The sequence below is a fragment of the Rhinoderma darwinii genome, chromosome 1 (genome assembly GCF_050947455.1).
Source record: "Rhinoderma darwinii isolate aRhiDar2 chromosome 1, aRhiDar2.hap1, whole genome shotgun sequence".
NCBI classification, from domain to species: domain Eukaryota; kingdom Metazoa; phylum Chordata; class Amphibia; order Anura; family Rhinodermatidae; genus Rhinoderma; species Rhinoderma darwinii.
This window is the reverse complement of record NC_134687.1, coordinates 630,923,390-630,948,875: the sequence shown is the minus strand read 5'-3', so window position 1 is coordinate 630,948,875 and position 25,486 is coordinate 630,923,390. Positions and strand designations below refer to the sequence as shown.

Here is a 25,486-nt window from a genome sequence, read left to right as displayed (position 1 = left end):
GCCAACTTCTTATACCACACCGCATGGCGCTGTAGGGCTTCAGGACTTGATCTGACAAGTCCACCCCTCCCATGTACCTATTGTAGACCAGGATGCAGTCTGGTTTGGGGGTCTCTATACTGGTACCTCGTGCAGGTACATGGGTACTGGTGTGACATCTCTCTCTTGTCCTTGTACTTGACACACACTATGTGCTGCTGGATTGTGCCCTGCTATCACCCCTTCTGAGTGTTTGCCCAAGCAGAGTCTTCTGGAGACCTCTCAGATTTCTCCTAGCAGTGCCGCATGCCGCAGGACTTCTGGAAGCGAGGCACTTGGAGTGGGACGCTGGTATAAAAATTATCCAGGTAGAGGTGTTAACCCTGGTCCAGCAGTGGGTGCACCAAATCCCACACAATTTTTGCGTTAATTCCCAGTAAGGGGGGGGGGGCATTGTGGGGGCTGAGTACTGCTGTCCTTCCCTTCATACATCTTAAATTTGCAGGTATACACTGATGCACTCTCGCACAGCTTATACATCTTCACACCATACCTTGCCCTCTTACATGGCAGGTACTGGCGGAATTGAAGCCTCCCTTTAAAATGTACCAAGGATTCATCAATAGAAATACAATTCTCAGGAGTGTATGCTTTGGAAAACCGGGAACTGAAATGGTCTAATAGGGGTCTCCGTTTTCCGGAATTTAAAGCAAAGTAGAGGTGAAGTTTACATATTTCATTTTTTTTGTCAGAAAATCCTTTTTATTCCATTTTCTTTCTGTAAAACAGAAGGTTTTACCCGAGAAAAGCAACTCAATACTTATTACCCACATTCTGGAGGTTTGAGAAATATCCCACATGTGGCCCTAGTGTGATAATGGACTAAAGCACCAGCCTCCGAAGCAAAGGAGCACCTAGCGGATTATGAGGCCTCCTTTTTTATTAGGTACCATGTCCGGTTTGAAGAGGTCTTGTGGTGCCAAAACAGTGGAAACCCCCCAAAAGTGACCCCATTTTGGAAACTAGACCCCTTGAGGAATTCATTGTAGTTTTCATGGGGTGCATGTAGCTTTTTGATCAGTTTTTAAGAGTCGTGGTGACTAAAAAAACAGCAATTTTACTATTGTTTTTATTCCAAAAATTTTTTTTAACAGCGCTCACCGTGCGCTATAAATTACACATTCACTTTATTCTGCGGGGCGATACGATTATTTTTTTTATGTGTTATGGCGTTTGCACAATAAAATACTTTTTATAAAAAATCATTTACTTTTTGTTTTGCCATATTCTAAAAGCCAGAACGTTTTTTTTTTTCCATCAAGAAAGCCGTGCGAGGACTTTTTTGCGTAACGAACTAGTTTCGATCAGTACCATTTTTAGGCACATGTGACTTTTTGATCTCTATTTTTTTTCTTTTATTCCATTTTTTGGGAAGTGAAGTAACCAAAAAATTGTGTTTTCTGGTATGGTTTATTATTTTCTTATACGGCGTTCGTCGCACGGGATAAATAATGAAATACTTTTGTAGTTCAGGCCGTTACGGACGCGGCGATACCAATTATGTATAGTTTATTTATTTTTTATTAATAATAAAGGACTGATAAATGAAAAGGAGGGATTTTTACTTTTTGTTACTTTTAAAACTTTTATTTTCTTATTTTTACACAACTTTTTGTTAACTTTTTCTAACTTTATTACTTTGTCCCACTAGTGTACTTGAGGGCAGGAGGCCCTGATCGCTATTCTAATACACTGCACTACATGCGTAGTGCAGTGTATTAGAGCTGTCAGCTAATCATTGACAGCAAGCATAGTGGGTCCAGACTTAGTCAGGACCCACTAGGCTTCCATAGCTGGCATAGCCGGACGTCATTGTTAGGCATCCGGTTGCCATAGCCACCATCGCCGGCCGCTATCGTGTCGCAGTCCGACGATGTTAGTTTAACCCCTAAGAAGCCGCGATCGCTATTGAACGCGGCTTCCATGGGGTTAATCAGCGAGGACACAGCAATCGGTCCCTGCTGAAGGAGCTGCGGTAACTGCTGTACGAGACAGCAGCTGTCATAACTCCAGTATGAGTCGGAAAGATGGCCGAAATGGCCTTTCCTCCCGCGACGTACTATTCCGTCGCTGAGCGCGAACAATGCGCCTAGCACGATGGAATAGAACGTCACTGAGCGCGAAGGGGTTAAACTACATGCTGAAAGTCGTTGTAAAATATCATCATTTATAAGTCCGGTAGTTATTTTTGGGGCGATTTACAATTATTTATAGTTAAAAAAATCATTGATGTGAGGATGATTTTACAGAGGAGCCCCTCCCCCAATCACTTAGGTGCCTCAGTCGCTATTGACCGCAGTATCGAAGAGGTTAAATAGTTGTGTTTCGTAGTTCTCTCAGGTCCCCAGCCTTTGCAGCAGGGTATCCGGTCTTCCCTATGGCATTTGAACAACTCATGAGCTGTAAATGTTGTGTACAGGAAGGGGTTAAATGAGTAAAATACAAGTTTATACTGAATCTTATCCCACAAAACAATGGGTCACTCTGCTCCGCTCCACCTGCGCTATAACATGATGATAAGATATCACACTATATGTACCCTTTATATATAATGTCACCTCAGCTGCTGCAGGACCTTACAGTTCATATTAAACACTGACTGCACAGTGTGCACCACGTCTTGTGAGATGTCAGCAATGTCTCCCCAGTACCCGCCATGTGTCAGGAGTCAGGTCTTCATTGTCTTGGCCTGGGGAAATGTCTTCATTTTACTCTTCTAAGCTGCAAATTCTCACCTAAGAGATTTGCCATAAATGTCTGATATATGGGGGTCCCACCTCTATGTGGAGTACAGGGGGTCCCCCGACCCGCCTGGTGAGGTGATGATTGCATCCAAATGGAGAATGAATGGAGAGGTGACCACACATGTGCACGACTCTCTCCATTCACTTGTGTAGGAGGTCCAGAAACAGCCGAGCACGGCCAGAGGTGGAGCCGCATCTATCAGACATTTCTGGCATATCCTGGGGAGAAATGTCTGTGTTGGGAATACCCCTTTATTCCATGTGGTGACGGCTCTGAGATGTTTCTCTCAATGATCAATAAGTGAGGTTGTGTATGTCACACATGATGTCCCTGTATGATTTCCATCTTCTCCTTTCTTGATAAAGGCGTCTGCAGTACTAGATCCTCCAGTTTTCTCATCTTCTCCTCAACGTTCCTTCTCCTGAATGACCCACCAAGGATGGACAAGGACAGGAATGAGATGAGCAGAAGAATATTAGACTTCACCTTGGAGATCATCTACCTGTTGAGCGGAGAGGTAAACTTTTCTACATTATAGAACAAGTCACACACAGGGAAGGGACAATACATAATAGGAAGAATCCAGTGTCCTGTATAACAGCGTCCAGACCTTCCGAGTGACGCCAAGAAGCCAACAGCAGAAAAGCTGAAGATCAGCCACCAATATGGTGAGTTATGTGTCATGTCACCAATGCAGCAATAGTAATGTTGTAGAGCAAGGAGAATAACAAGGAACCAGGAGGATGAGGATGACATCTATATAGAAACATAGAAGATGATGGCAGGAGGGGAGCACATGGTCCATGTAGTCGCCCCCAATATTATTTCCTTTTTTAATTTTGGCCTCGTTCTATTTTCTCAATGTCGTGTTTTTTTTTTTTTGTTTTTTTTTAGGTGAGGTCTCCAGTATTACAGATGTGGGGTCACTAGAGCTCTATACAGCGGGGTCACAATCTCCCTCTTTCTACTGAGGGGGGGGGATACTGTGTTCAGTTCTCTAAGTGTCTCTCTCCATACACAGGAGTACACAATAGTGAAGAAGACATCGGGTGACTGTATGACTCCCATCATCCATGAGTCAGGAGGATGGAGCAGTAGTCAGAGCCCCATCACAGAGCCTCCCCCTCACTCCCGGATACATGAGAAGAACAATAAGAAGATCTTAGAACTGATCTACAAGATGACTGAGCTGCTGACTGGAGAGGTGACACTGCTGGGAATGCTGGGAAATTCTACAGTAACAGCACTAGAGGTGTCTGGGTAATGACTGTATCATTGTGTGTGTCAGGTTCCTATAAGGTGTCAGGATGTCACTGTCTATTTCTCAATGGAGGAGTGGGAGTATCTAGAAGGACACAAGGATCTGTACGAGGAGGTCATGATGGAAAACTACTGGCCGCACACATCACAAGGTAAGGTTGTCCATTACTGTGGGCACAGGCTGGTACTGGCGGCCATGTTGAAGCCTTAATACTTCATGTTCAGGGCATATACATTTGTCCACCTGTTTGAATGCAGTGAAATTCTATATATACACATCGATCAGCCATAACATTAATACCACCTGCCTAGTATTGTATAGGTCCCTTTTATGCAGCCAAATCAGCTCTGAGCCATTGAGATTTTGCAGTGTTTCAGGGCGCAATATCCTGCCTAACCCTTTCCCGACATACGCTGTATATAATCGGAGCTGTCTGAAGTTGGTACCCGCAAACCGCAGTACAGTTACGTTGCAGTGATGGTGCGGGCTCAGAAGCTCAGCCCGCGCCATAACAACCGGGTGTCATTTGTATGTTACAGCTGACACACATAGGGTGAGATCAGGGCTAGCTCCAATCCCGGCTGTTTAACCCCTTATATGTCGGGATCAGTGGCAACTGTGTTATCTAAGTGGTTTGTAGCCCATCGCCCTTTTCTCCTTGTGATGTGATTGCGGGGAAGGGGGTGTCCCGCAAAATGCATCTTGGTTTACGCAAAAATAAAAAAGTTGTAGCTCTTAGAATATGGTGACAATGAAAACTATATAAAGTTGGTATCGCTGTTATTGTACTGACTTAGTAATAACTTTATTCTGCTAACTTTATTTAACATGCAATTGACGGCGCACGGTGAACGCAGATAAAAAGAATAAAAAACAATTTCAGGATAGCTGTTTTTTGGTTACCTCTTTTTCTAAAAAATTAAATTAAAAGTTGCATGCGTCCGGAAATGGTGCCAATAACTACAACCCGTCCTTCAAAACACAAGCCCTCATATGGCTACTTCTATGAAAAAGTTTTATGGCTCTAATAAGGTAGATGAAAAAACATCCTGATGTGCAGGCCAGAGGGGAACATTCCTTCTGTTTCAATGGTTATCAAAGCCCTAATATTTGGGAACCCAAGAAGTGGAGCGTCCAGTCACATCTTCTAGAAGCGAGGGCGCCCGTATTATACCAGGGCAACACTCTCCCAGCAAAATTTCCTGAAATGCAACTAGGGGAAGGTCCCAAAAAAGGTGCAGAGTGTGTTCTAAAAGGGGGGATAAGAAAGTGCGACCCTGACCTGTGTATAGAGGATTACTGTCACGATCTGTGGGTATGTGGACCCACTGGGCCGTACCTCCATAGAGGGATAGCAGCAGGCCAAACAGTGTACTAAGTCAATGTCTATATAGTCCAAGCACAAGTGTACCTGTAGCAGTTCAGACAGTACAGTAGTAACGGCTACGCTCAGGTGGGACCTTGGCAGCAGACACCAGGAGTGGTGTAACGCAGGAGGCATGACCGATGGCACAACACAACTCCAACTTTCTAGGACACCGGAACAACGGTAGCACGGGATACAGGATGCAGGTACAGGAACACTGGGAACAGGATAACACTAAGGGACCATTTGCAAGACTAACACGGGTAAACACAACGCTCAAGCAATGAGAAAAAGGCAGAGCCCTTTTTATAGTCCAGGGTAATCATGGGTTAATTAATGATTATTTTCATGTGCGCGCACTGGCCCTTTAAGACCGGGCACGCGCGTGGGCACGAGCTTGCGCGCGTACCATATGGGAGACAGCAGAACGGAGCAGAAGTGAGCGCTGGCGTCTCCTGGGGAGGAGATGCGGGCCATCGCTCACAGAGCCATGGCTGTGGCCGTCGGGGGGTGAGTAATCCTGACGGTCCGTGGCCGTGGACGCTACAATTACTTCACAGCGTACCACACATCTATGGATTATTATTATTTACCTCATTGTCATACCACCTTATTATGCCCTGATGTATTCCGCACAGGTTACATATGCTCCCACATTATAAACTGAAACACCAGTAATACCCCAAACAGAACTACCACCAAGCAAAATCTACGCTCCAAGAGCCAAATGGCGCTGCCTCCCTTCTGAGCCCTACAGTGTGCCCAAACAGCAGTTTACATCCACATACATGGCATTGCAATACCCGGAAGAACTTGCTGAACAATTTACATTGCCACTTTTCACATTGCAACACCCACCGCGCATACATTTTTGGAAAACACTTGTTGCATCTAAATGCTCACTACATACACCCCTTGATAAATGCGCTGTGGGTGTAGTTTCCAAATTGCGGGGACTCTTATTATTTCACATCAGAACCTCTAAAATTGTGAACAATACTTTGTAATTCACGAACAATTACTTTGTAATTCACGAAATTAGGCCTCAAATGTGTATGGTGAGCCCTGTCGAATGTCCAGGCAAAAGATTAGGGCCACATGTAGGGTGATTATACAACCAGGAAACACCGCATAATAATTAGAGAGCTGTCTTTTCACAGTGGCACAAGCTGGGCACAACATATATGGCACTGAACTAGCATATCTACGGAAACATCCATGGTACACAAATTTACATCTGTGGGGTAAACCTGCACCCTCAACACATGCCTAGATTAATTCCCTGTTGAGGTGTAGTTTCCACAATTAGGTCACTTCTTCACTACTTTTTTTTTTTTACTGTTTTGGTACCTCAGGGGCGCTACAAATGCGTCTGCAAACCAATCCAGCTACATCTGCGCTCCAAAAGCCAAATTGTCTTCTTCCCTTCTGAGTCCTACAGTGTGTTTAAACTGCAGTTTATGACCACCTATGGGATATTGCCATATTTGGGAGAAATTGCTTTACAAATGTAGGGCTTTTTCTTGTTTATTTCTTGTAGAAATTTTTTGCTAAACCGACCTCTAATTGGAAACATGTAATTTTTCGTTTTCACAGCCCAATTCTGATTCTGATAAAATCTATGAAACACCTGTGGGATGCCCATTACACCCCAAGATGAATTCCTTGTGGGTGTTGTTTCCAAAATGGGGTCTTTATTGAGGGATATTTCTTATGTTTTGGCACCTTAAAGAGGCTCTGTCACCACATTATAAGTGCCCTATCTCCTACATAAGGAGATGGGAGCTATAATGTAGGTGACAACAGTGCTTTTTATTTAGAAAAACAATCTATTTTTACCACTTTATGAGCGATTTTTAGCTTTATGCTAATTGAGTTTCTTAATGCCCAAGTGGGCGTGTTTTTACTTTAGACCAAGTGGGCGTTGTACAGAGGAGTGTATGACGCTGACCAATCGGTGACCATTCAGCGTCATACACTATTTTTCATTCATTTACACTGCACTAGCGATATAGCTATATCGCTATGTGCAGCTACATACACACACACTAAGGCCTCATGCACACGACCGTAAATTTTTGTCCTCCTGTAAATACGGGTCCTTGGTCACACGTATTCGACCCGTATTGCACCAGTATTTACGGGCACGTTTTTGGCTGAAAAATTGCACTGCACCAATCGGCAGCCCTTCTCTCTATCAGTGCAGGATAGAGAGAAGGGACAGCCCTTTCCATAATAAAAGTAAAAGAAATTCATACTTACCCGGCCGTTGTCTTGGTGACGCGTCCCTCTCTTGACATCCAGCTCGACCTCCCTGGATGACGCGGCAGGCCATGTGACCGCTGCCGCCAGTGATTGGCTGCAGCGGTCACATGGGCTGTAACGTCATCCCAGGAGGCCGGACTGGAGGAAGAAGCAGGGAGTTCTGGTTAAGTATGAACGTCCTTTTATTTTTTTTACAGCTTTATCTATATTGTGATTGGTAGCCACTGTCCATGGTGCTGAAAGAGTTACTGCCGATCGTTTAACTCTTTCAGCACCCTGGACAGTGACTATTTACTGACGTCGCCTAGCAACTCTCCCGTAATTACGGGAGCCCCATAGACTTCTATGGGCCTGCCCGTGCCGTAATTACGGCCTGAAATAGGACATGTGCTATATTTTTCAACTGCACGGGCACCTTCCCGTAAGCATACGGGGAGGTACCCGTGGCCAATAAAAGTCCATGGGCCCGTAATTACGGGAGTTAATACGGTCGTGTGCATGGGGCCTAACATTACTGCAGTGTCCTGATAATGAATATACATTACCTCCAACCAGGACGTGATGTGTATTCAGAATCCTGACCCGTCTGGATCTTTTCTGTGAGATTTCCAGCAAGGCAAACGTAATCTCGTTTACATCGTAATCTCGCGAGATTATGTTTGCCTTGCTGGAAATCTCACAGAAAAGATTCAGACATGTCGGGATGCTGAATACACATGACGTCCTGGCTGGAGGTAATGTATATTCATTATCAGGACACTGCAGTAATGTTATAGTGTGTTTATGTGGCTGCACATAGCAATATAGCTATATCGCTAGTGCAGTGTAAATGAAAGGAGAGAAGTGTATGACGCTGATTGGTCAGCGTCATACACTCCTCTGTACAACGCCCACTTGGTCTAAAGTAAAAACACGCCCACTTGGGCATTAAGAAACTCATTAGCATAAAGCTAAAAATCGTTTATAAAATGGTAAAAATTTCAGTGCTTTTTATTTAGAAAAATGATCTGTCACCTACATTACAGCGCCGATCTCCTTATGTAGGAGATAGGGCACTTATAATGTGGTGACAGAGCCTTATTAAGGCCTCTGCAAATGTATATTGGGGCCTGAAAAACATCCTAATAAAAAGGAGGCCTCAAAATCCACAAAGTTTCTCCTCATTTCTGGGGCCTGTGTTTGTCAAGTAGCACACTAGGGCCACATATGGGATATTTCTAAAAACTGCACAAGCAAGGTCATAAATATTTGAGTTACTTCTGAAAGAGAAAAAGGATTAAATATTTGCAAAAAAAATAATAAAATAAATGTTCAAGTATTACTTTAACTTTGCTTTCATCCCTGTGAGCAGGAATCAGGAACTTTTGACTCTCAAACTACTGTGAAACTACAACTCTCAGCATGCCCTAACATCCAAAGACTTAATTATTCCAGGCAAAGGCTGTCTGGACATGTTGGGAATTGTGAGCAACAAAAGCTGGAGTGCCAAAGGTTGCTGACACCTGGCCTAAAGGGTCAAGTATCTTCCAAAATGCTTTTTGTGACGTTTTTTAAAATGGGGTTATTTATGGGGGTTTCTGACATATAGAGCCCTCAAAGCCACTTCAGAACTGAACTGGTCTCTAAAAAATAGGTTTTGGAAAATGTGAGAAATTGCTGCTAAACTTATAAGCCTTGTAAAGTTCAAAAAATCATACAGACATAAACTAGACCTATGGCAAATGTTAAGTAGTAAATATTTTGTGTGATATAACTAAATGTCTTACAAGCAGATACATTCAAATTACAAAAAATTCATGTTTTTCAAAACAATAAATGTATTGGCTAACATAAAGTCCAATGTGTCACAAGTAAACAATCGCTTGGATAAGTTTAAGCATTCCAAAGTTATCATACCAATATATAAACGGCAAGCCCTGTTGCCAACAACTCACTTCTTCTCTGATTGGCTGCAGCGGTCACATGGTGTAACCACTTCAGCCAATCAGTGGTAGGTTGAAGCAGACATACATAGTGCTAACTGTACGGCTTTGTTCACACGACAGGGTCCGAGTGTCGGCCGATTTAAAAACGTCCATTTTGCATCCGTTCCGGGCCGTGTTTCCGTTTTTAACGGCCGATTTTGACCCATTTTGCATCAGTTTTTTTTCCGTGTGTGTTTTAAAAACGGATTAATTTTAATTTATCAATTTAGTTTTTTTGCCACACACTGCCCTCTAGATAATGCCACAGCCCCCCTGTAGGTAGTACCACACATCCCCCGTAGATGGCACCCCCCTGTAGATGGCATCCCCCCTTCCTGTTGATAGTGTCACTAGGGGACCGCTCCAGGAGAAGTCCCAGACTTCGCTGTCCATATATGGACGGTGAAGTGATGCACTTCTCCTGAAGCGGTCCCCTACTCCTGAAGTGGAATATATGGACAGGGAATTCAGGAACTTCTCCTGGAGCAGAATCACCGGCTGCTGTGGCTGAGGATTCCGCTACAGGAGATGTTCCTGACGTCACTGTCCATATATGGACAGTGAAGTCGGACTTCTAAAGCGGAATACCTGGCCACAGCTTCGGCAACGCTGTGGCCGGGGATTAGGGATTCCGCTTCTACAGGGAGCAAAAAAATCTCCTCACATTCACCACGCACTATGAGGAGGAGAAAAGAGCGAGCGAGTGGCGGATGTGATCCGAGTGACGGCCATGCTTTCTAAGTGGCAGCTGTACTTTACTCGGCCCCATAGACTTCTACGGGAGCCGTGCGGCCGAGAGAACGGCCCAAAATAGGGCACGTTCCATTTTTTTCATTAAAAAATTAGCCGTGTGAATACCCACATTTGGGGTCTATTGTTCCTACTGAGGCTTTGTCACGGCCTAACTGCTGAAGCCGGACTCTCATCTCGCTGCATGGACTATTCTATGGGGAACCAGTCACCAGCAATTTCACCACTAGACCCAAAGGACCCCCAGGTATGGTATGAAATATCATTCTTATCTTTGCCTCTTTTATGTTAATAATAATTGTCTGTTTACCTATATAAACAAAAATAGTCTCCAAAGTAATTTGGAAATTCGCTGAGAAGTGTCCCACACTGCCTGTTACCCGAGGAGGAGGAGGAGTCCCACACTGCCTGTTACCCGAGGAGGAGGAGGAGTCCCACACTGCCTGTTACCCGAGGAGGAGGAGGAGTCCCACACTGCCTGTTACCCGAGGAGGAGGAGGAGTCCCACACTGCCTGTTACCCGAGGAGGAGGAGGAGTCCCACACTGCCTGTTATTGGAGAAGGAGTCTGGCAGAGAGGCTAGAGGGGTCAATTCAGCCTCTAGGGGCACTATCTTTGGCTCTATAGAACCATGGTTGTGGTGTCGTTTTAAAGATAAATCTTAGCTCTGGAGCATCACAGTGCTAGGTGCTATAAAACCAGAGATACAGGCAGTTAAAAACATAGTTGTGGATGCGAGCTGTAGATACAGATCCCATTCCAAACTATGAAGATTTGAAGTGACCCCCCCCCCCCCTCCAGCCTCTCAGTCTGACTCCGCAGAGAACGGGCAGTGTGTGGCTCTTCTCCTCAGAGAACGGGTAGCGTGTGGCTCTTCTCAGAGAACGGGCAGCGGGTGACACTTCTCAGCTAATTTCAATATGACTTTGGAGGCAATGTTTTTTTTTTGTTTTTTTTTTAAAATAGGTAATTGGTAATAAAAAAAAGAGGGAAAGTTTAGAAGTATATTTTAACCTCTGCCTGAGGGTGTTGTTGGTTTAGTTCGTGAAAATGCTGCACACCGGTTCTCCTATTAAATGTGTTGTTTTAGTGAGCACATTTATCCAAAATGTCTAAAACAAAAACTATTTGTTGCCCATAACAACCAATCACAGCACAGCTTTCATTTTACCACAGCAGTTTAATTAAAGAAAAAATGAGCTCTGATTGGTTGCTTTGGGCATGACCACGACACCTAGAGATAGACAGCAACGTAATACAAGTGGATAATTCCAGCGTTATTCCTATTCAGTCAGCCCATGGATGTCATGTAACCATAGTAACCGAATGCCAAAGGTCAATTATAACAGAGCAAGGTGACAACAACGGACTGCATGGGAAAGAAATGCTGAGCTTCAGTGTTTGTCTGATCATCATAATGAAATGTCACCACAACAATTTGGAGCTGAATCTCAACGCACGTGTAATGTGAATATTGTAGAAGCACAAAACATGAGCCCCGAAAGAAGGGCACGTCTCCACAATCGAAAGGCACAAAGACCACCCAGAGACAGACCGCAGGAACAACCTGAAGAAACTATTCAAAGGCGTGAAAACCAAGCGTGGGCGTAGAGCGGGTTACGTTGTGCCATTAGACTGGTATTGAGTAGGGAGGTTTATCGCTACCTGGAGGGCAGTGTGTGGATACAGTCAGTATAAATATATATGGGGGGAGCAAAAAAAAATTCATTAAAATAAATAACTACGAAGCAACACGCGGAAAGGGTCCACGTCTCCTGCCCTGGGAGGATTATCATCCTACAAAATGAAAGAATTGACCAACAAGAGTTTTCTAGAGCCGATTGTATTTCTTGTACAATTGGCATACAGGGGGTAGAGTGTTGACAGACTGGGACAGTGATGGCATACCCAGGGGACAGTGGTGGCATACAGGGGGTAGAGTGACACACGGGTTCGTGATGGCATGCAGGCAACAGAGTGGTGGTATACCCAGGGACAGCAATGGCATACAGTGGCAGTGATGGAATACCTAGGAGACAGGGATGGCATACCCAGGGGACATTGAAGGCATAATCAGGGGACAGAGTGGTGGCATATAGGGGACAGTGATGGCATACAGGGGAGAATGGTCACATATAGGGGAGAGTGATGGCATAACCAGGGGACAGTGATTGCATACAGGTGCCAGACTTTTCTAGATCTCCTATTTTTTCAGACAATGATCTTTATTGCTAGTTACCACATAAAGTGACACATGTCAGATTAGAAAAATAAGGCTCTGTGATGAAGGGCAAAACTGGGCTCTAGCAGCCAGGGGTTAAAGAGGGCACTGCCATTAGGGAATACCGCTGCCATGAAGGGGTGTACTTAGTCTGCAACAATGTTTAGGTAGGTGGTATGTGTGATAGTAACGTCTTCATAAATGCCAAAAAAAAGGTTTCCTGGCAGAACGTTGCCCAGAGCATCACACTGCCTCCGCCGGCTTGTCTTCTTCCCATAGTTCATTATGGTGCCATCTCTTCCCCAGGTAAGCGACGCACACGCACCCAGCTATCCACACTCTGGCACTCTGACCAGTATACGGCTGCATACTCCGTAAGCTGCGATGCTCTGCTTGTTCTGACACCTTTCATAGCCAGCAGTAGCTTTTTCAGCAATTTGTGCTACAGTAGCTCTTCTGTCTGACCAGACGGACTAACCTTCACTCTCCAAACACATCAGTAACCCTGTCGCCAGTTTACCGGTTGTCCTTCCTCTGGAGTACTTTTGGGAGGTACAAACCACTGTATACCAGAAACACCACACCAGACCGGCTATTTTTGAGACGCTCTGACCCATCACAATTTAGCTCTTGACTAAGTCACTTGAATCTTTACACTTGTCCATGTTTCCAACACTTCAAGAACTGACTGTTCACTTGCAGACTAATATCTATCACCCCTGGTCAGGCGCCATTGTCACAAGATCATCAATGTTATTCACTTCATGTCAGTGGTTTTAATGTCATGTCTGATCATTGTACATATTGAGGAGGACAGTGTGGGTCGTATCGTAGTGCTGTCATGGTCCCACCAAATTCTGTTACCAGTAAATGTAATCCATATATTTTCCTTTTTTTTTTTTTTTTTCTTCATTTGCCATAACTTGGTGTTATATAAACTTAGAGCTTTCGCTGACACTTTAGTGATTTCCCATCCCTTGTGGAGAGAAAACTTGGAGTAATTGTTTCTCATCACTGTGGGTTCTCGCACTTGAAAGTTAGAATTTCATAACAAGCAGGGGTATTATTCCAGCACATGCCAGGGCAATGCACTGAGTATTTTTCTGGTTGTATCCGTATCCTTAGGATGCGGATGCAATTGAATACTATGATGGAGCAGGGATCTGTCTGTGTCCCAACATTCACTCTGGTAGGCCCTATTACGACTGCGGCACTAGGACCGTGGCACGGGGTGAGGAGCACAATATTGTAACTTTGGCTCTGATAAAGTAACCTAGACTTGAAGGTGAAGAGAGTAGTGTCTCATATATAGACAGGTATACAGTAGTCATGTATTCAGTCACTGTGTTTCCTACAGATGGATCCAGCAGGAGAAATCCACCGGAGAGATGTCCCAGTCCTCTGTATTCCAAGGACTGTCCAGAGGAAAATCACAATATCCCATGGAATCATCAGGTAGATGAAGCTGAACCCTATACCAGATCTATAAAGGGGGGTGTTGAAATTTTTGGTCCTGCGGGCATAGATGTGGTCATAGATTTTGGTGGTTTCTTACGTTGATCTGTTAGATTCTTCGCACTATCTGCTGTATTGTACTGAATTGTTACATATGTGAAATCAGGGGGAAGATCTGACTAATATTAAAGTGGAGGATGAAGAGGAAGAGGAAGAGTGGGTGAGGGGCGATCAACCGTGTAAGAGTGAAGTAGAGGAGGAAATTCCAGGAGGTGTTAACACAGGTATGTAATAATAAATTTAGAAAGTGATTTGGGAGGTTTCTTAAGGTGAGGTTCCTCCTTGGTTCTACATTACAGTAACACTTCAGACAATGTGTTATACATAGTGCAGGACCTGAGGGAGCTGTGACTGCACAAAGAAGTTCTCTACAAGGTGTTCTATGAATCCGGTCATGCTCTAGGCTCCGTATACGTTTTTTTGGGGCACCAGCTACTATTCACAGCTGCACGAACAGCTGGGATCTGAAAAAACTTAGTTTAACCACTTAAACACCACAATCAATGCTTATAGGGGCTCGCTTTGACACTTCCAGTCTTGACACTATAAGTTCACACTGGGCGGATAGACTGCATAAAGGTACAGAGCGTATCCGCCCTGGTGGCCACAGGGAATTCCGGGTGAAAAACCGCACCAAATGGAAAACGGAAAACTGCGGCATTAGCCGGTCTACTGGCATGCTGCCCTCCTGGGATGATGTTTTATCACAGAAGTCCGCTGCAGCCTATGATTGGCAGCAGCAGTGTTCACATGGGATAAAACGTGATCCCAGGATGCCGGCCCCCGGACGTCATCTAGGCCGGCCTCCTAGGATGAAGTTTTATCCCATGTGGCCGCTATCATTGGCTGCAATGGTCACATGGGATGAAACGTCATACCAGGAGGCCAGCCTGCTGAATGTCAGGTTAAGTATGAGGAGGTTTTTTTTATTCGGTTTTTTTGCAGCGTAATCGCGATTCTGCCACAAAAGCTACAAGGTTGAAACCTTGTAGGTGGAACTAGAAAGGGAGGTAAACACTGAAAAAATTACTTTTGGTGTAATCTATAGACCCCCCCAATATAACTGAGGAGATGGAAGGTCAGCTATATAAACAGATGGAGCGGGCTGCACAGGCGGGCACTGTAGTGATAATGGGAGATTTTAATTTCCGGGATATTAATTGGTGTCATGGTTCGGCTTCAACTGCAAAGGGGAGACATTTCCTCAACCTGTTGTAGGAAAATTTTATGGGCCAGTTTGTGGAAGACCCGACTAGAGGTGAAGCTCTGTTGGATCTGGTCATTTCTAATAATGCAGATCTTGTTGGGAATGTCCATGTTCGGGAAAACCTTGGTAACAGTGATCACAATATAGTTACATTTTACCTATACTGTAAAAAAAAAACGCAGGCTGGGAGGGCAAAAACATTTAATTTTAAGAGCCAATTTCCCCAGGATGAGGGCTGCAATTCAGGATATAGACTGGGAAGAACAAATGTCAAATAATGGGACAAATTTTAAATGGAGATTTTCAAATCTACTTTGGGTAATTATAGTGCAAAATTTATTCCTATAGGTAACCAGTATAAAGGACTAAAATTAAATCCCACATGGCTTACACCTTCTGTGAAAGGGGCAATACATGACAAAAAAAGGGCATTTAAAAAATACAAATCTTAGGGTACATCTGCAGCCTTTGTAAAATATAAAGAGCGTAATAAAATCTGTAAAAAGATAATAAAATTAGCAAAAATGCAAAATGAAAGGCAGGTGGCCAATGATAGTAAAACAAATCCCAAAAAATTCTTCAAGTATATAAATGCTAAAAAGCCAAGGTCTGAACATGTAGGACCCCTAGATAGTGTTGTAATGGGGAGTTGGTCACAGGGGATCAAGAGAAGGCAGAGTTACTAAATGGGTTCTTTAGCTCTGTATATACAACAGAAGAAAGAGCAGCTGATATATCCGGTGCCAGTGCTGTTAATTTATCAGTTGATATACTGAATTGGGGAAAAAAGGCAATTTTGTATTTTTTTTAACTTTTATTTGTTTTTTTGTCCCACTAGGGGACTGGAAGGTCTGCAACACTGATCGCTTACGGTACCTATGCAGTGCAAAGCATTACAGCTGTCATTGTGACACTGTCAGCAAACCAATTAGGACTTGCCGATGGTGGGTCCCAACAGGCCTTCCGGACTTGGCAGACCAGGGGGCCGTTGTTAGGCCTCAGGTTGCCATACCATTGATCTGCACCCGAGTGATCGCGTCGAGGGGGTGCCGATCAGGCTAAAAACCCCCTAGATGACGCGGTTGCTATTGTCTGTGGCATCTAGGGGTTAATCGGCCGGATCGGAGCCTAGCTCCGGTCCTGGCTATTAGGGCAAGGTGTCAGCTATGATATATAGAGCTGACGCCCGTTGTTAATGGCGTGGGCTCAGCTTCTGAGCCTACGTTCTCACCGCGATTGAACTGTACTTCGATTTGCGGGAACCACTTCCCTGCAGACCCCTCTTCCACCTCCAGAGGTCTATGTTATGTCAGAACTACCTAAGAAGCCAAGAAGAAGCCGATAGGAATGGCCTGCACAGTCTCCAGACTTAAAGTCCATTGAGCTTGTTTGGGATGAACTGGACAGAAGAATGAAAGCAAAGCAACCTACAGGCACGGCTGGCCTTAGGATAGATGGCACCCCGTGTGAAATTATCTTTCGGCACCCCACTCCATCATAAAGAAAACTGCCCCATAAAAAGGTATAATGCCGTATAAAGTTCCCCCACACAGTATAATGCCCGTTTAGTGCCCCTTATACAGTATAGTAATAATATTTAATAATAAACTATATTACAACCCCTTCTAGGACACAGTATTTTGTCCTCTAATTGTTCCACACACCGTATTATCCCTCCTGTAGTGCCCCTACGCAGTATAATGTTCGCTTAGTAATGCCCTCCTCTTCTGGCTGCCATCCCCCCCCCCTTGTAGATAGTCTCCCCCTCTAGATTGTTCCATACAGCCTCCCTGTAGACAGTGCTATAGTCCCCCACCTCCTCCTTGTAGACCGTGCCATACAGCCTCCACCTCCCCCTTGTAGACAGTGCCCCCAAACAAAAACAAAAATTGTACTCACCTAGGCCCCGTTCCCACGGCGAACTGAGCTGCTCCACGACGGGATCCTTGCGTATGCCAGTGTGATCCTGTAGCCTAGTACGGAGTTTAACAACCTTTTCTGGCTCGAGACAGCACAGGAAAAATAAAATTTCCTCAGGGCGCCCCTACCAAAAATTATTTTGCGAAAGACCGAAAACGGCTAAAAACAAGCACCACACTCGTAGGGTATGTTCACACAGCGTTTTTTGGAAGGCAAAAGTCTGTCTCAAAATTCCTTCAGTACAGCGTTATTTAACTTTTTTTTGTGCTCTTTTTTAAGCCGTTGAAGCAAATGCAAAAGATGCAGGCAAAAAAGCACTCCAAACTAGCGCCGCAGGTATTTTCTGCCTCCTATTAATTTGGAGGTCAGAGGTGGAAACCACTTGAAGACTATCAGCCCGCCGCTCACAGTAAAATGACCATTAGCCCCCCACTCACAGTAAAATGACCATCATCCCGCCACTCACAGATTCCCCCTGTAGATGGTGCCACACAGCCCCATGTAGATGGTGCCACACAACCCCCTTGTAGGTAGTGCCGCACAACCCCCTTGTAGGTAGTGCCGCACATCTCCCTTGTAGGTAGTGCCGCACATCTCCCTAGTTGGTAGTGCCAGACACCACCATGTAGGTAGTGCCACTGTAGCTCCCTGAAGGCCGGGGATTCCACTCTTAGACAAAGTGCTTGATGTCTCTGTCCATATATGGACCATGACATCAGGGACAACTCAAGCGGAATCCCCGTCCACAGCGTTGCCAGGGATTCCACTCCAGGAGAAGCGACTGTGACATCAAGGACTTCTCCTGGAGTGGAATCCCAGGAGACAGCGTCGGCAACGCTGTGGACGGGGATTCCGTTCAGGAGTTGCCCCTGATGTCATTGTCCACAGGGCTGCCATCAGGAATTTCTAGGCCCGATACAGCCAAGATGTCTGGGCCCCCCTCTATTACCGTGGGTGGGCAACGGAAAGTGTAGCACTCACGTTTGTACCTTATACACATTAAATAATTTTGGTGCTGATGTCAATTACAGTGAACGAAACAATGGAGCAGGCAGTGACCGGTTAATGCCCTGGATTTTGATCTATTTAGCCAAAATGTATCCCAACTGTATGGCATACAGTGGGATACGTCACCCGGGGAATGGCCCAGGGGATTCCGGCCCTGGAGAATACCCTGACGTCCATGGGTAGAGCACTTGTGATGCTCTGCCCTGGCACTCCGGCTTTTGGAAGATCCTGACATCACTGTCCACATACTAATGTCAGGAGCGGTATACGTTTTTTTGTGGAATCTCTCAGTATGGAATAGCAAAGTCTACTACACTATTCGATCCTTCAAAAATAAGGTATACCGACATCTACCAGCCTGACGTACGCTAAAAGGACGTAATGGAGACCTATGAATTATCGTTTGTTTATAGTTTACTGTAGATTTCCCGACGTACACGATAAACTTAGGGCAACAACACGATGTGAAGGGAGCCTTAAGGGAGGGGGAAGCGCATGTGAGGATGTAAGGAGCACTAATGCTCCGTTCTTACGTTGCCATTAAAGTTCAATGTGTTTTTCAATAGCAAAAATCTGGGGTTTCCCTTTTGATTTCTGACACAGATATGCCACAAGCGTATAGCAGATCCGCACGAGAATAAGGCCCTGTTCACACAGAGTTTTTTTTGCGTCTGAAACTGCGGCAAAAAACAGCCGAAATCGCCTCCTTGATGTCAACGAGAGGTGAAGGTGTTTTTTTTCTCCTGCGAGCGGAAAAAAAACGCTGGCGGGACAAAGAAGCGACGTGCCCTTTCTTCGGGCATTTCCGTCTCTGACGTCCTATTGACATCAATGGGAGGCAGAGAAAGCCTGAAGTAATTTCGAGGCAGATTTTTCTGACTTCAAAAAACTGTATTAACAAGGCCTAAGTGCCATTGTCATTCAAAGTTTCTGATCCCTAGATAAGTAGCATGCTACTTATTGCTGTGATGGATTTCTTTTCATGGTGCGGACAAAAATACTTGTGGAAAATTGTTCGTAGCATGTGAACTGGGTTGCGGAAACTTCATATGCATGGGATGCAGAATCATCGGCATGTCATCGGATTCCGTATCAAATATAACATGTGTGAACGGGGTCTTCGGGTGAGTTAAAAAAAAAACTCTGTTAGGCCAAATGCACACGATACTTTTTACGTGCAAATTTGTCGTGGGTATTTTTGTGCTTCAAATCCGCAGTGTAATACAGTACCAGCAAAGTAAATGGGATCAAGAAATCTCATCTACATGTCGCATTTTCTGCACAAAAATTGACCTGCGGTGCGTATTTGAAAATATGCTACATGTCAATTTATCTTGCATTTCCGCTTGCGAATTGTTTCTGACTAGTTTAAAAAAAAAAAATGCATCAAAATGTAAAAACCACACCTAAAAACGTTTAAAAAAATGCACTGTTAGGCCTTATTCACACGAACGTGTGCGTTTTGCGTGCGCAAAAAAAGATGCGTTTTTTTGCGCATTGCAGTTCCGTGTGCCATAAGTGTTATATGCGTGAAAATCGCGCAGCGGTCATTCTTATGACACGCGGTTTGGATGTTTAGCAAAAGAAATGAAGGAAGTGGTTTTATTTTTTTCCCTTCATTTCTTGATCTACTTTTGCGCGAATCACGCGTGACACATGGAAGTGCTTCCGGGTGCTGCGCGTGATTTTCACGCACCCATTGACTTCATTCAATGGGTGCGTGATGTGCGAAAAACGCCCAAGTATAGGACATGTCGTGAGTTTTACGCAGTGGACACACGCTGCGTGAGAATCAAGGAATGTCTTAACGGCCCCATTGACTAACATAGGTCCGTGCGACGCGCGTGATTTTCATGCACGTATTACGGACGTTAAACATGTTCGTGTAAATAAGGCCTTAAGTGCAGATTTTACCTGCGGAATTACCTGCGGTTTTGATGCGGATTTTGTGCACCAAGTTCCTCAATGTGTGCGTTACAGAATTTGCTAGGGATTCACAGCAAATTAACCCTTTACATTGTAAAGGATGAAATTCGTTCCAATTCTGCAACATAATAGGCATGCAGCTGTTACCCTTCCATTTTTCGTATTTTCACTTTTGTTTTTTCCACCCCACCCTCCAAAAGCTATATTTTTATTTTATTTTTTTCCGTCTATATAGCCACATGAGGGCTTGGTTGTTTGTGGGACAAGTTGTAGTTTTTCATGGCACCATTTGTTGTACTGCATAATTTACTGGAAAGTTGAAAAAATATTATTTGTGGGGGGAAATAGGCAAAAAACAGCGATTACGCAATTTTTGGGGGGTTTTTTATTTTTTACGGCATCCATCAGGCGGTAAAAAATACATATTCACCTTCAGGTTGATACAATTACGGCGATACCAAATTTATATGTTTTGTTTTATGTTTTACCACTTTTTAAAAAAATAAAATTGTGCCCCAATGCGAGGGCTTTAGTTTTTCGGGGCGTGCTGTAGTTTTCACTGATACGATTTTGGGGTATATGCGACTTTTTGTTCACTTTTTTTTTTTTTTTTTTTTTTTCATTTTTTTTGGAGTGCTAAGGTGACCAAAAAACAGCAATTTGCGTGTTTTGTAGGTTTATTTTTTAACGGCATTCACCGAGCGGGTTAAACAACGATATATTGTAATAGTTCGGACTTACAGTTATGTTAACTTTTTTGTATTTTTTTAATACTTAAAGTTGTTTTTTTTTATGTTCCAAAAAAAAGAAACTGTTTTTTACTTTTTTTTTTTTTTTTAAGTAGTACTAATGTATTGCAGTATATCGTGATTCTGACCGTCTCCTCTGAAGCCCTGCCGGAGGCAAAGCTTCAAATGAGTACAAAGATGGCAGACCTGGGGGCTTTCATCAGGCCCCCAGGCTGCTATAACAGCCGTTAACAGCCGATCGTGCCGCTGGGGGAGGGGGGGCGCGATGGCTTGATTCTGCCCGTTGCAGTGAGGTGTCGGCTGCGTAACAGTCGTCATCCACTGTGTATGGGGCGAGCTCGGCAAGTGAGCTCGCTCTATACTTCCCATACATACCTAACCCTTATCATATACAGTTAGGTGATATTGCGTTAAGGGGTTATAAATCGGCAGCACGTCCTAAATTGCATGTAGATTTTTTTTCTGCTGCACGTGCATGGGGTTTTGACCAACCCCATTCACATGAATTAGGGCTTATTCAGACTAATGTGTTAATCGTCTGTGTGAAGGACTTTTTTTTTAATGGCTGTCACATGGCTGCATGTATTTCTATGGGGTTATTCACATAGTCGTTGCTCTAACGGACCGTGTGAAGGGCCTGTAAAAAAAAAAATAGGACATGTCCTATTTTTGTGCATTTTCACGGATCCCTCAATAGACTCAAGTCTATGAGGGATCTGTGAAAACGGGTCCCGCATGGGTGCAAATCAGTTATTCACAGCTGATTTTACACACATTCGTCTGAATATAGCCTTGTATTGTAATTTTTTTGTTAATTTTCAGTGCTCAATCCACACCATAATTAGGAGACAAGTGGCCTCATTCAGACGTCCATGTTCCGTCTGTGATATACGGACCGTGTATCGGCCATATTTCCCGGATCGACCACAGTTCAGGGAGTCTGGTTTCTAGCATCACAGTTCTCTATAATCATAGGAGTCCCTCCCTTCCCGTGGGAATACTGTCCCTGGTCCCGTACTGAAAGCATCATTACAGGGGAGTGTTCCCGCAGAGAGGCAGGGACGCCTAGCAGCATTGATAACCATGTCCGGCTCCCCGAATTGTGGTCGGCCTGGGAAATACGGCCGATACACGCTCCATATATCACGGACCAAACACGGCTGTCTGAATTAGGAGAAATATATTACAGGAAGTTCGCTCACCGCGTTTCCGATGCGTTAGTTGGTACATGTTTATTTTGTCCAGATGCTGCAGGTGCTTGAAAATACCCCCAACAAAGTCCTGTGTCGACAGCAGGTATACAAGGCAATGGAAGTGAACAATGAAAGGTGAATCTAGCACTCTGTATAAAAGTTAATGGTTTATTCGGTCATTTTAAAACCGAAAGATTAAAACAAAAATCCCAGGACCACGCTTATGCGTTTCAGACCACTAGGGTCCTTAGTCATAGCTTGTGTGTTTTGGGCAATTTTTTGAAAAATGCTGGGGGAAATATGATTTCCTATTGTGGATTTCCCCCAGCAATTTTTCTCAAAATTGCCCAAAATAAAAGTACATGGCTGACATGCACTGGTTCATACAAATGTGGTGGTACAAGATGTACTATGTGTACCATAATGTCAAATACTTCTGTTTTAATTTCCTCATCTAACAACATCTTTCTCTATAAAATCTCAAATAAATTGTAACACTACCCACGTAGTATATGTCCTACATTGCGACAAATGTAATGTACAATATGTGGGTTGCACAATTAGACCACTAAAGAAAAGGGTGGCGGAACATCTGGCAGACATAAAAAATCCAAATAAAACGAATGTATCAGGAGCAGCTAAACATTTTATAGAACTACACCAACGCAACATCAGCGGTTTGGAAAGAGTATATCATCCAAAAAGAGGTGAAGAGTGGAGAAAGCTCCTTTTAAATAGAGAGGCATTATGGATTTTAAAATTGGACACCCGCTTCCCACAAGGAATGAACTACAGAAACGATCTCATGTACATTTATTAATCGAACTTAATTCAATTTACACAAATTCAAATTATTAAGGCAAAAAATAATCTATTGAATGTTCAAACAGGTGTAAATTAAGCACTAACAGGTACTTATGATACCATATAGTGAGTTTATAAATATCATGTTTAGACTAACACACATATTCTTCATGAGCTTTCACATGTATGGACAGTTCTGATTGCCACATTTTATATGTGGTTTTCATGCCAGAATACAACATAATACGTAGGTAATAATTAGCCACGTTCAAAATAAAATGAGGTGTTCACTATGTAAGACAATGTAATATATAAGTGGAAAAATAATATATAATTGTACAAATGATGAAATCAGTCCCTAATATAAGACAACCTATATCCTGGTTGTTCTTTCAAGCGACTGCATGCTGGTCTATTTTAAGGGGAGCTGTCCTTCAGCACCAGGCAGCATCACTTTTCAGTTATTCTGAGTTGAGCTGTCCTCCAGCACCATGGATGCAATAATATGCCCAACAGATTAACATGAATAGAAATGTATTACTTTATTCAAACAAAAAGATATAAATGACAAAAATTTAATATTTCAGCAATTAGATTCTATTGGTGAATATATTACTGATAACCTCTTTTATTCAACAAGCAACTTTTCCAATTAACCCCTTCCCGCTCCTTGACGTACTATTACGTCATGGCAGCTGTATCGTTCGCGCTCCATGCCGTAATAGTACGTCTCGGGAGTAACGGCCGTTTTGGCCGTCCTCCCGACACATACAGGAGCTGTGACGCTGCTGTCTCGTACAGCAGCTGTCACAGCTCCTACAGCGGGGACCGATCGCTGTGTCCCCGCTGATTAACCCCTTAAAAGCCGCGTTCTATAGAGATCGCGGCTTTTTAGGGGTTAAGCTGCCATCGCCGGCCTGCTACGCGATAGCGGCCGGCGATGGTGACTATGGCAACCGGACACCAAACAATGGCTTCCGGCTATGCCATAGACGGAAGCCTAGTGGGTCCTGACAACGTCAGGACCCACTATGCTTGCTGTCAGTGAGTAGCTGACAGTTCTAATACACTGCACTACGCATGTAGTGCAGTGTATTAGAATAGCGATCAGGGCCTCCTGCCCTCATGTCCCCTAGTGGGACAAAGTAATAAAGTAAAAAAAAAGTTAAAAAAAGATGTGTAAAAATAAGAAAATAAAAGTTTTAAAAGTAATAAAAGTAAAAGTCCCACTTTTTCCCTTATCAGGCCTTTATTATTAATAAAAATATATAAACAAACAAATAAACTATACATAATTGGTATCGCCGCGTCCGTAACGGCCTGAACTACAAAATTATTTTGTTATTTATCCCGCACGGTGAACGCCGTAAAAAAAAATATTAATAAACCGTACCACAATCACAATTGTTTGGTCACTTCACCTCCCAAAAAATGGAATAAAAAGAGATCAAAAAGTCGCATGTACCTAAAAATGGTACTGATGGAAAATACAGTTCGTTACGCAAAAAATAAGTCCTCGCACGGCTTTATTGATTGAAAAATAAAACAGTTATGGCTCTTAGAATAAGGTAACACAAAAAGTGAATGATTGTTTACAAAACTTATTTTATTGTGCAAACGCCATAAGACATAAAAAAAACCTATAAACATCTGGTATCGCCGTAATCGTATCGCCCCGCAGAATAAAGTGAATATGTCATTTATAGCGCACGGTGAACGCTGTAAAAAAAAAAGTATACAAAAACAATAGTAGAATTGCTGTTTATTAGTCACCACGCCACCTAAAAATGGAATAAAAACTGATCAAAAAGCCGCATGCACCCCAAGAAAACTACAATGGATTCCTCAAGGGGTCTAGTTTCCAAATTGGGGTCACTTTTGGGGGGTTTCCAATGTTTTGGCACCACAAGACCTCTTCAAACCGGACATGGTGCCTAATAAAAAAGAGGGCTCAAAATCCGCTAGGTGCTCCTTTGCTTCGGAGGCCGGTGCTTCAGTCCATTACCGCCCGAGGGCAACATGTGGGATATTTCTCTAAACTGCAGAATCTGGGCAATAAGTATTGAGTTGCGTTTCTCTGATAAATCCTTTTGTGTTATAAAAAAAATGGTATAAAAAGAGTAAATTTCACCTCTACTTTGCTCTAAATTTCTGTGAAACACCTAAAGGGTTCATAAACTTTCTAAATGCTGTTGTGAATACTTTGAGGGGTCTAGTTTCTAAAATGGGGTGTTTGATAGGGGTTTCTAATATATAGTCCCCTCAAAGCAACTTCAGAAATGAACTGGAACCTAAAAAAATAAATAAATGAGGCAATACTTCGCTTCTTACATTATACTGATAATGAGCCGTGCCCACTCCGAGATGACCCCAGTTTTGACCGTTTGTATAAACGGAGACCCCTATTAGACCGTTCCAGTGCCCGGTTTTCCCAAGCATACACCCCCGAGAAGTGTTTTTCTATTGATGAGTCCCTGGTACATTTTAAAGGGAGGGTTCAATTCCGCCAGTACCTGCCGGGTAAGAGGGCAAGGTATGGCGTGAAGATGTATA

The 25,486-nt window shown here is 43.6% G+C and overlaps 1 protein-coding gene across 2 annotated transcripts in view; it reads left to right on the top strand.

Annotated features, from left to right (window-relative positions):
• LOC142665017 (uncharacterized) overlaps window positions 1-25,486 on the top strand; it is a 46,107-nt gene that overhangs the window by 8,443 nt on the left and 12,178 nt on the right. For both annotated transcript variants that reach the window (XM_075844663.1, XM_075844589.1), the window contains exons 2-6: window positions 3,150-3,301; window positions 3,806-3,988; window positions 4,073-4,196; window positions 13,969-14,066; window positions 14,233-14,350. In XM_075844663.1, coding sequence (XP_075700778.1) covers window positions 3,224-3,301; window positions 3,806-3,988; window positions 4,073-4,196; window positions 13,969-14,066; window positions 14,233-14,350 — 601 coding nt within the window. In that variant the 5' untranslated portion in view covers window positions 3,150-3,223. The remainder of the gene's footprint in view (window positions 1-3,149; window positions 3,302-3,805; window positions 3,989-4,072; window positions 4,197-13,968; window positions 14,067-14,232; window positions 14,351-25,486) is intronic.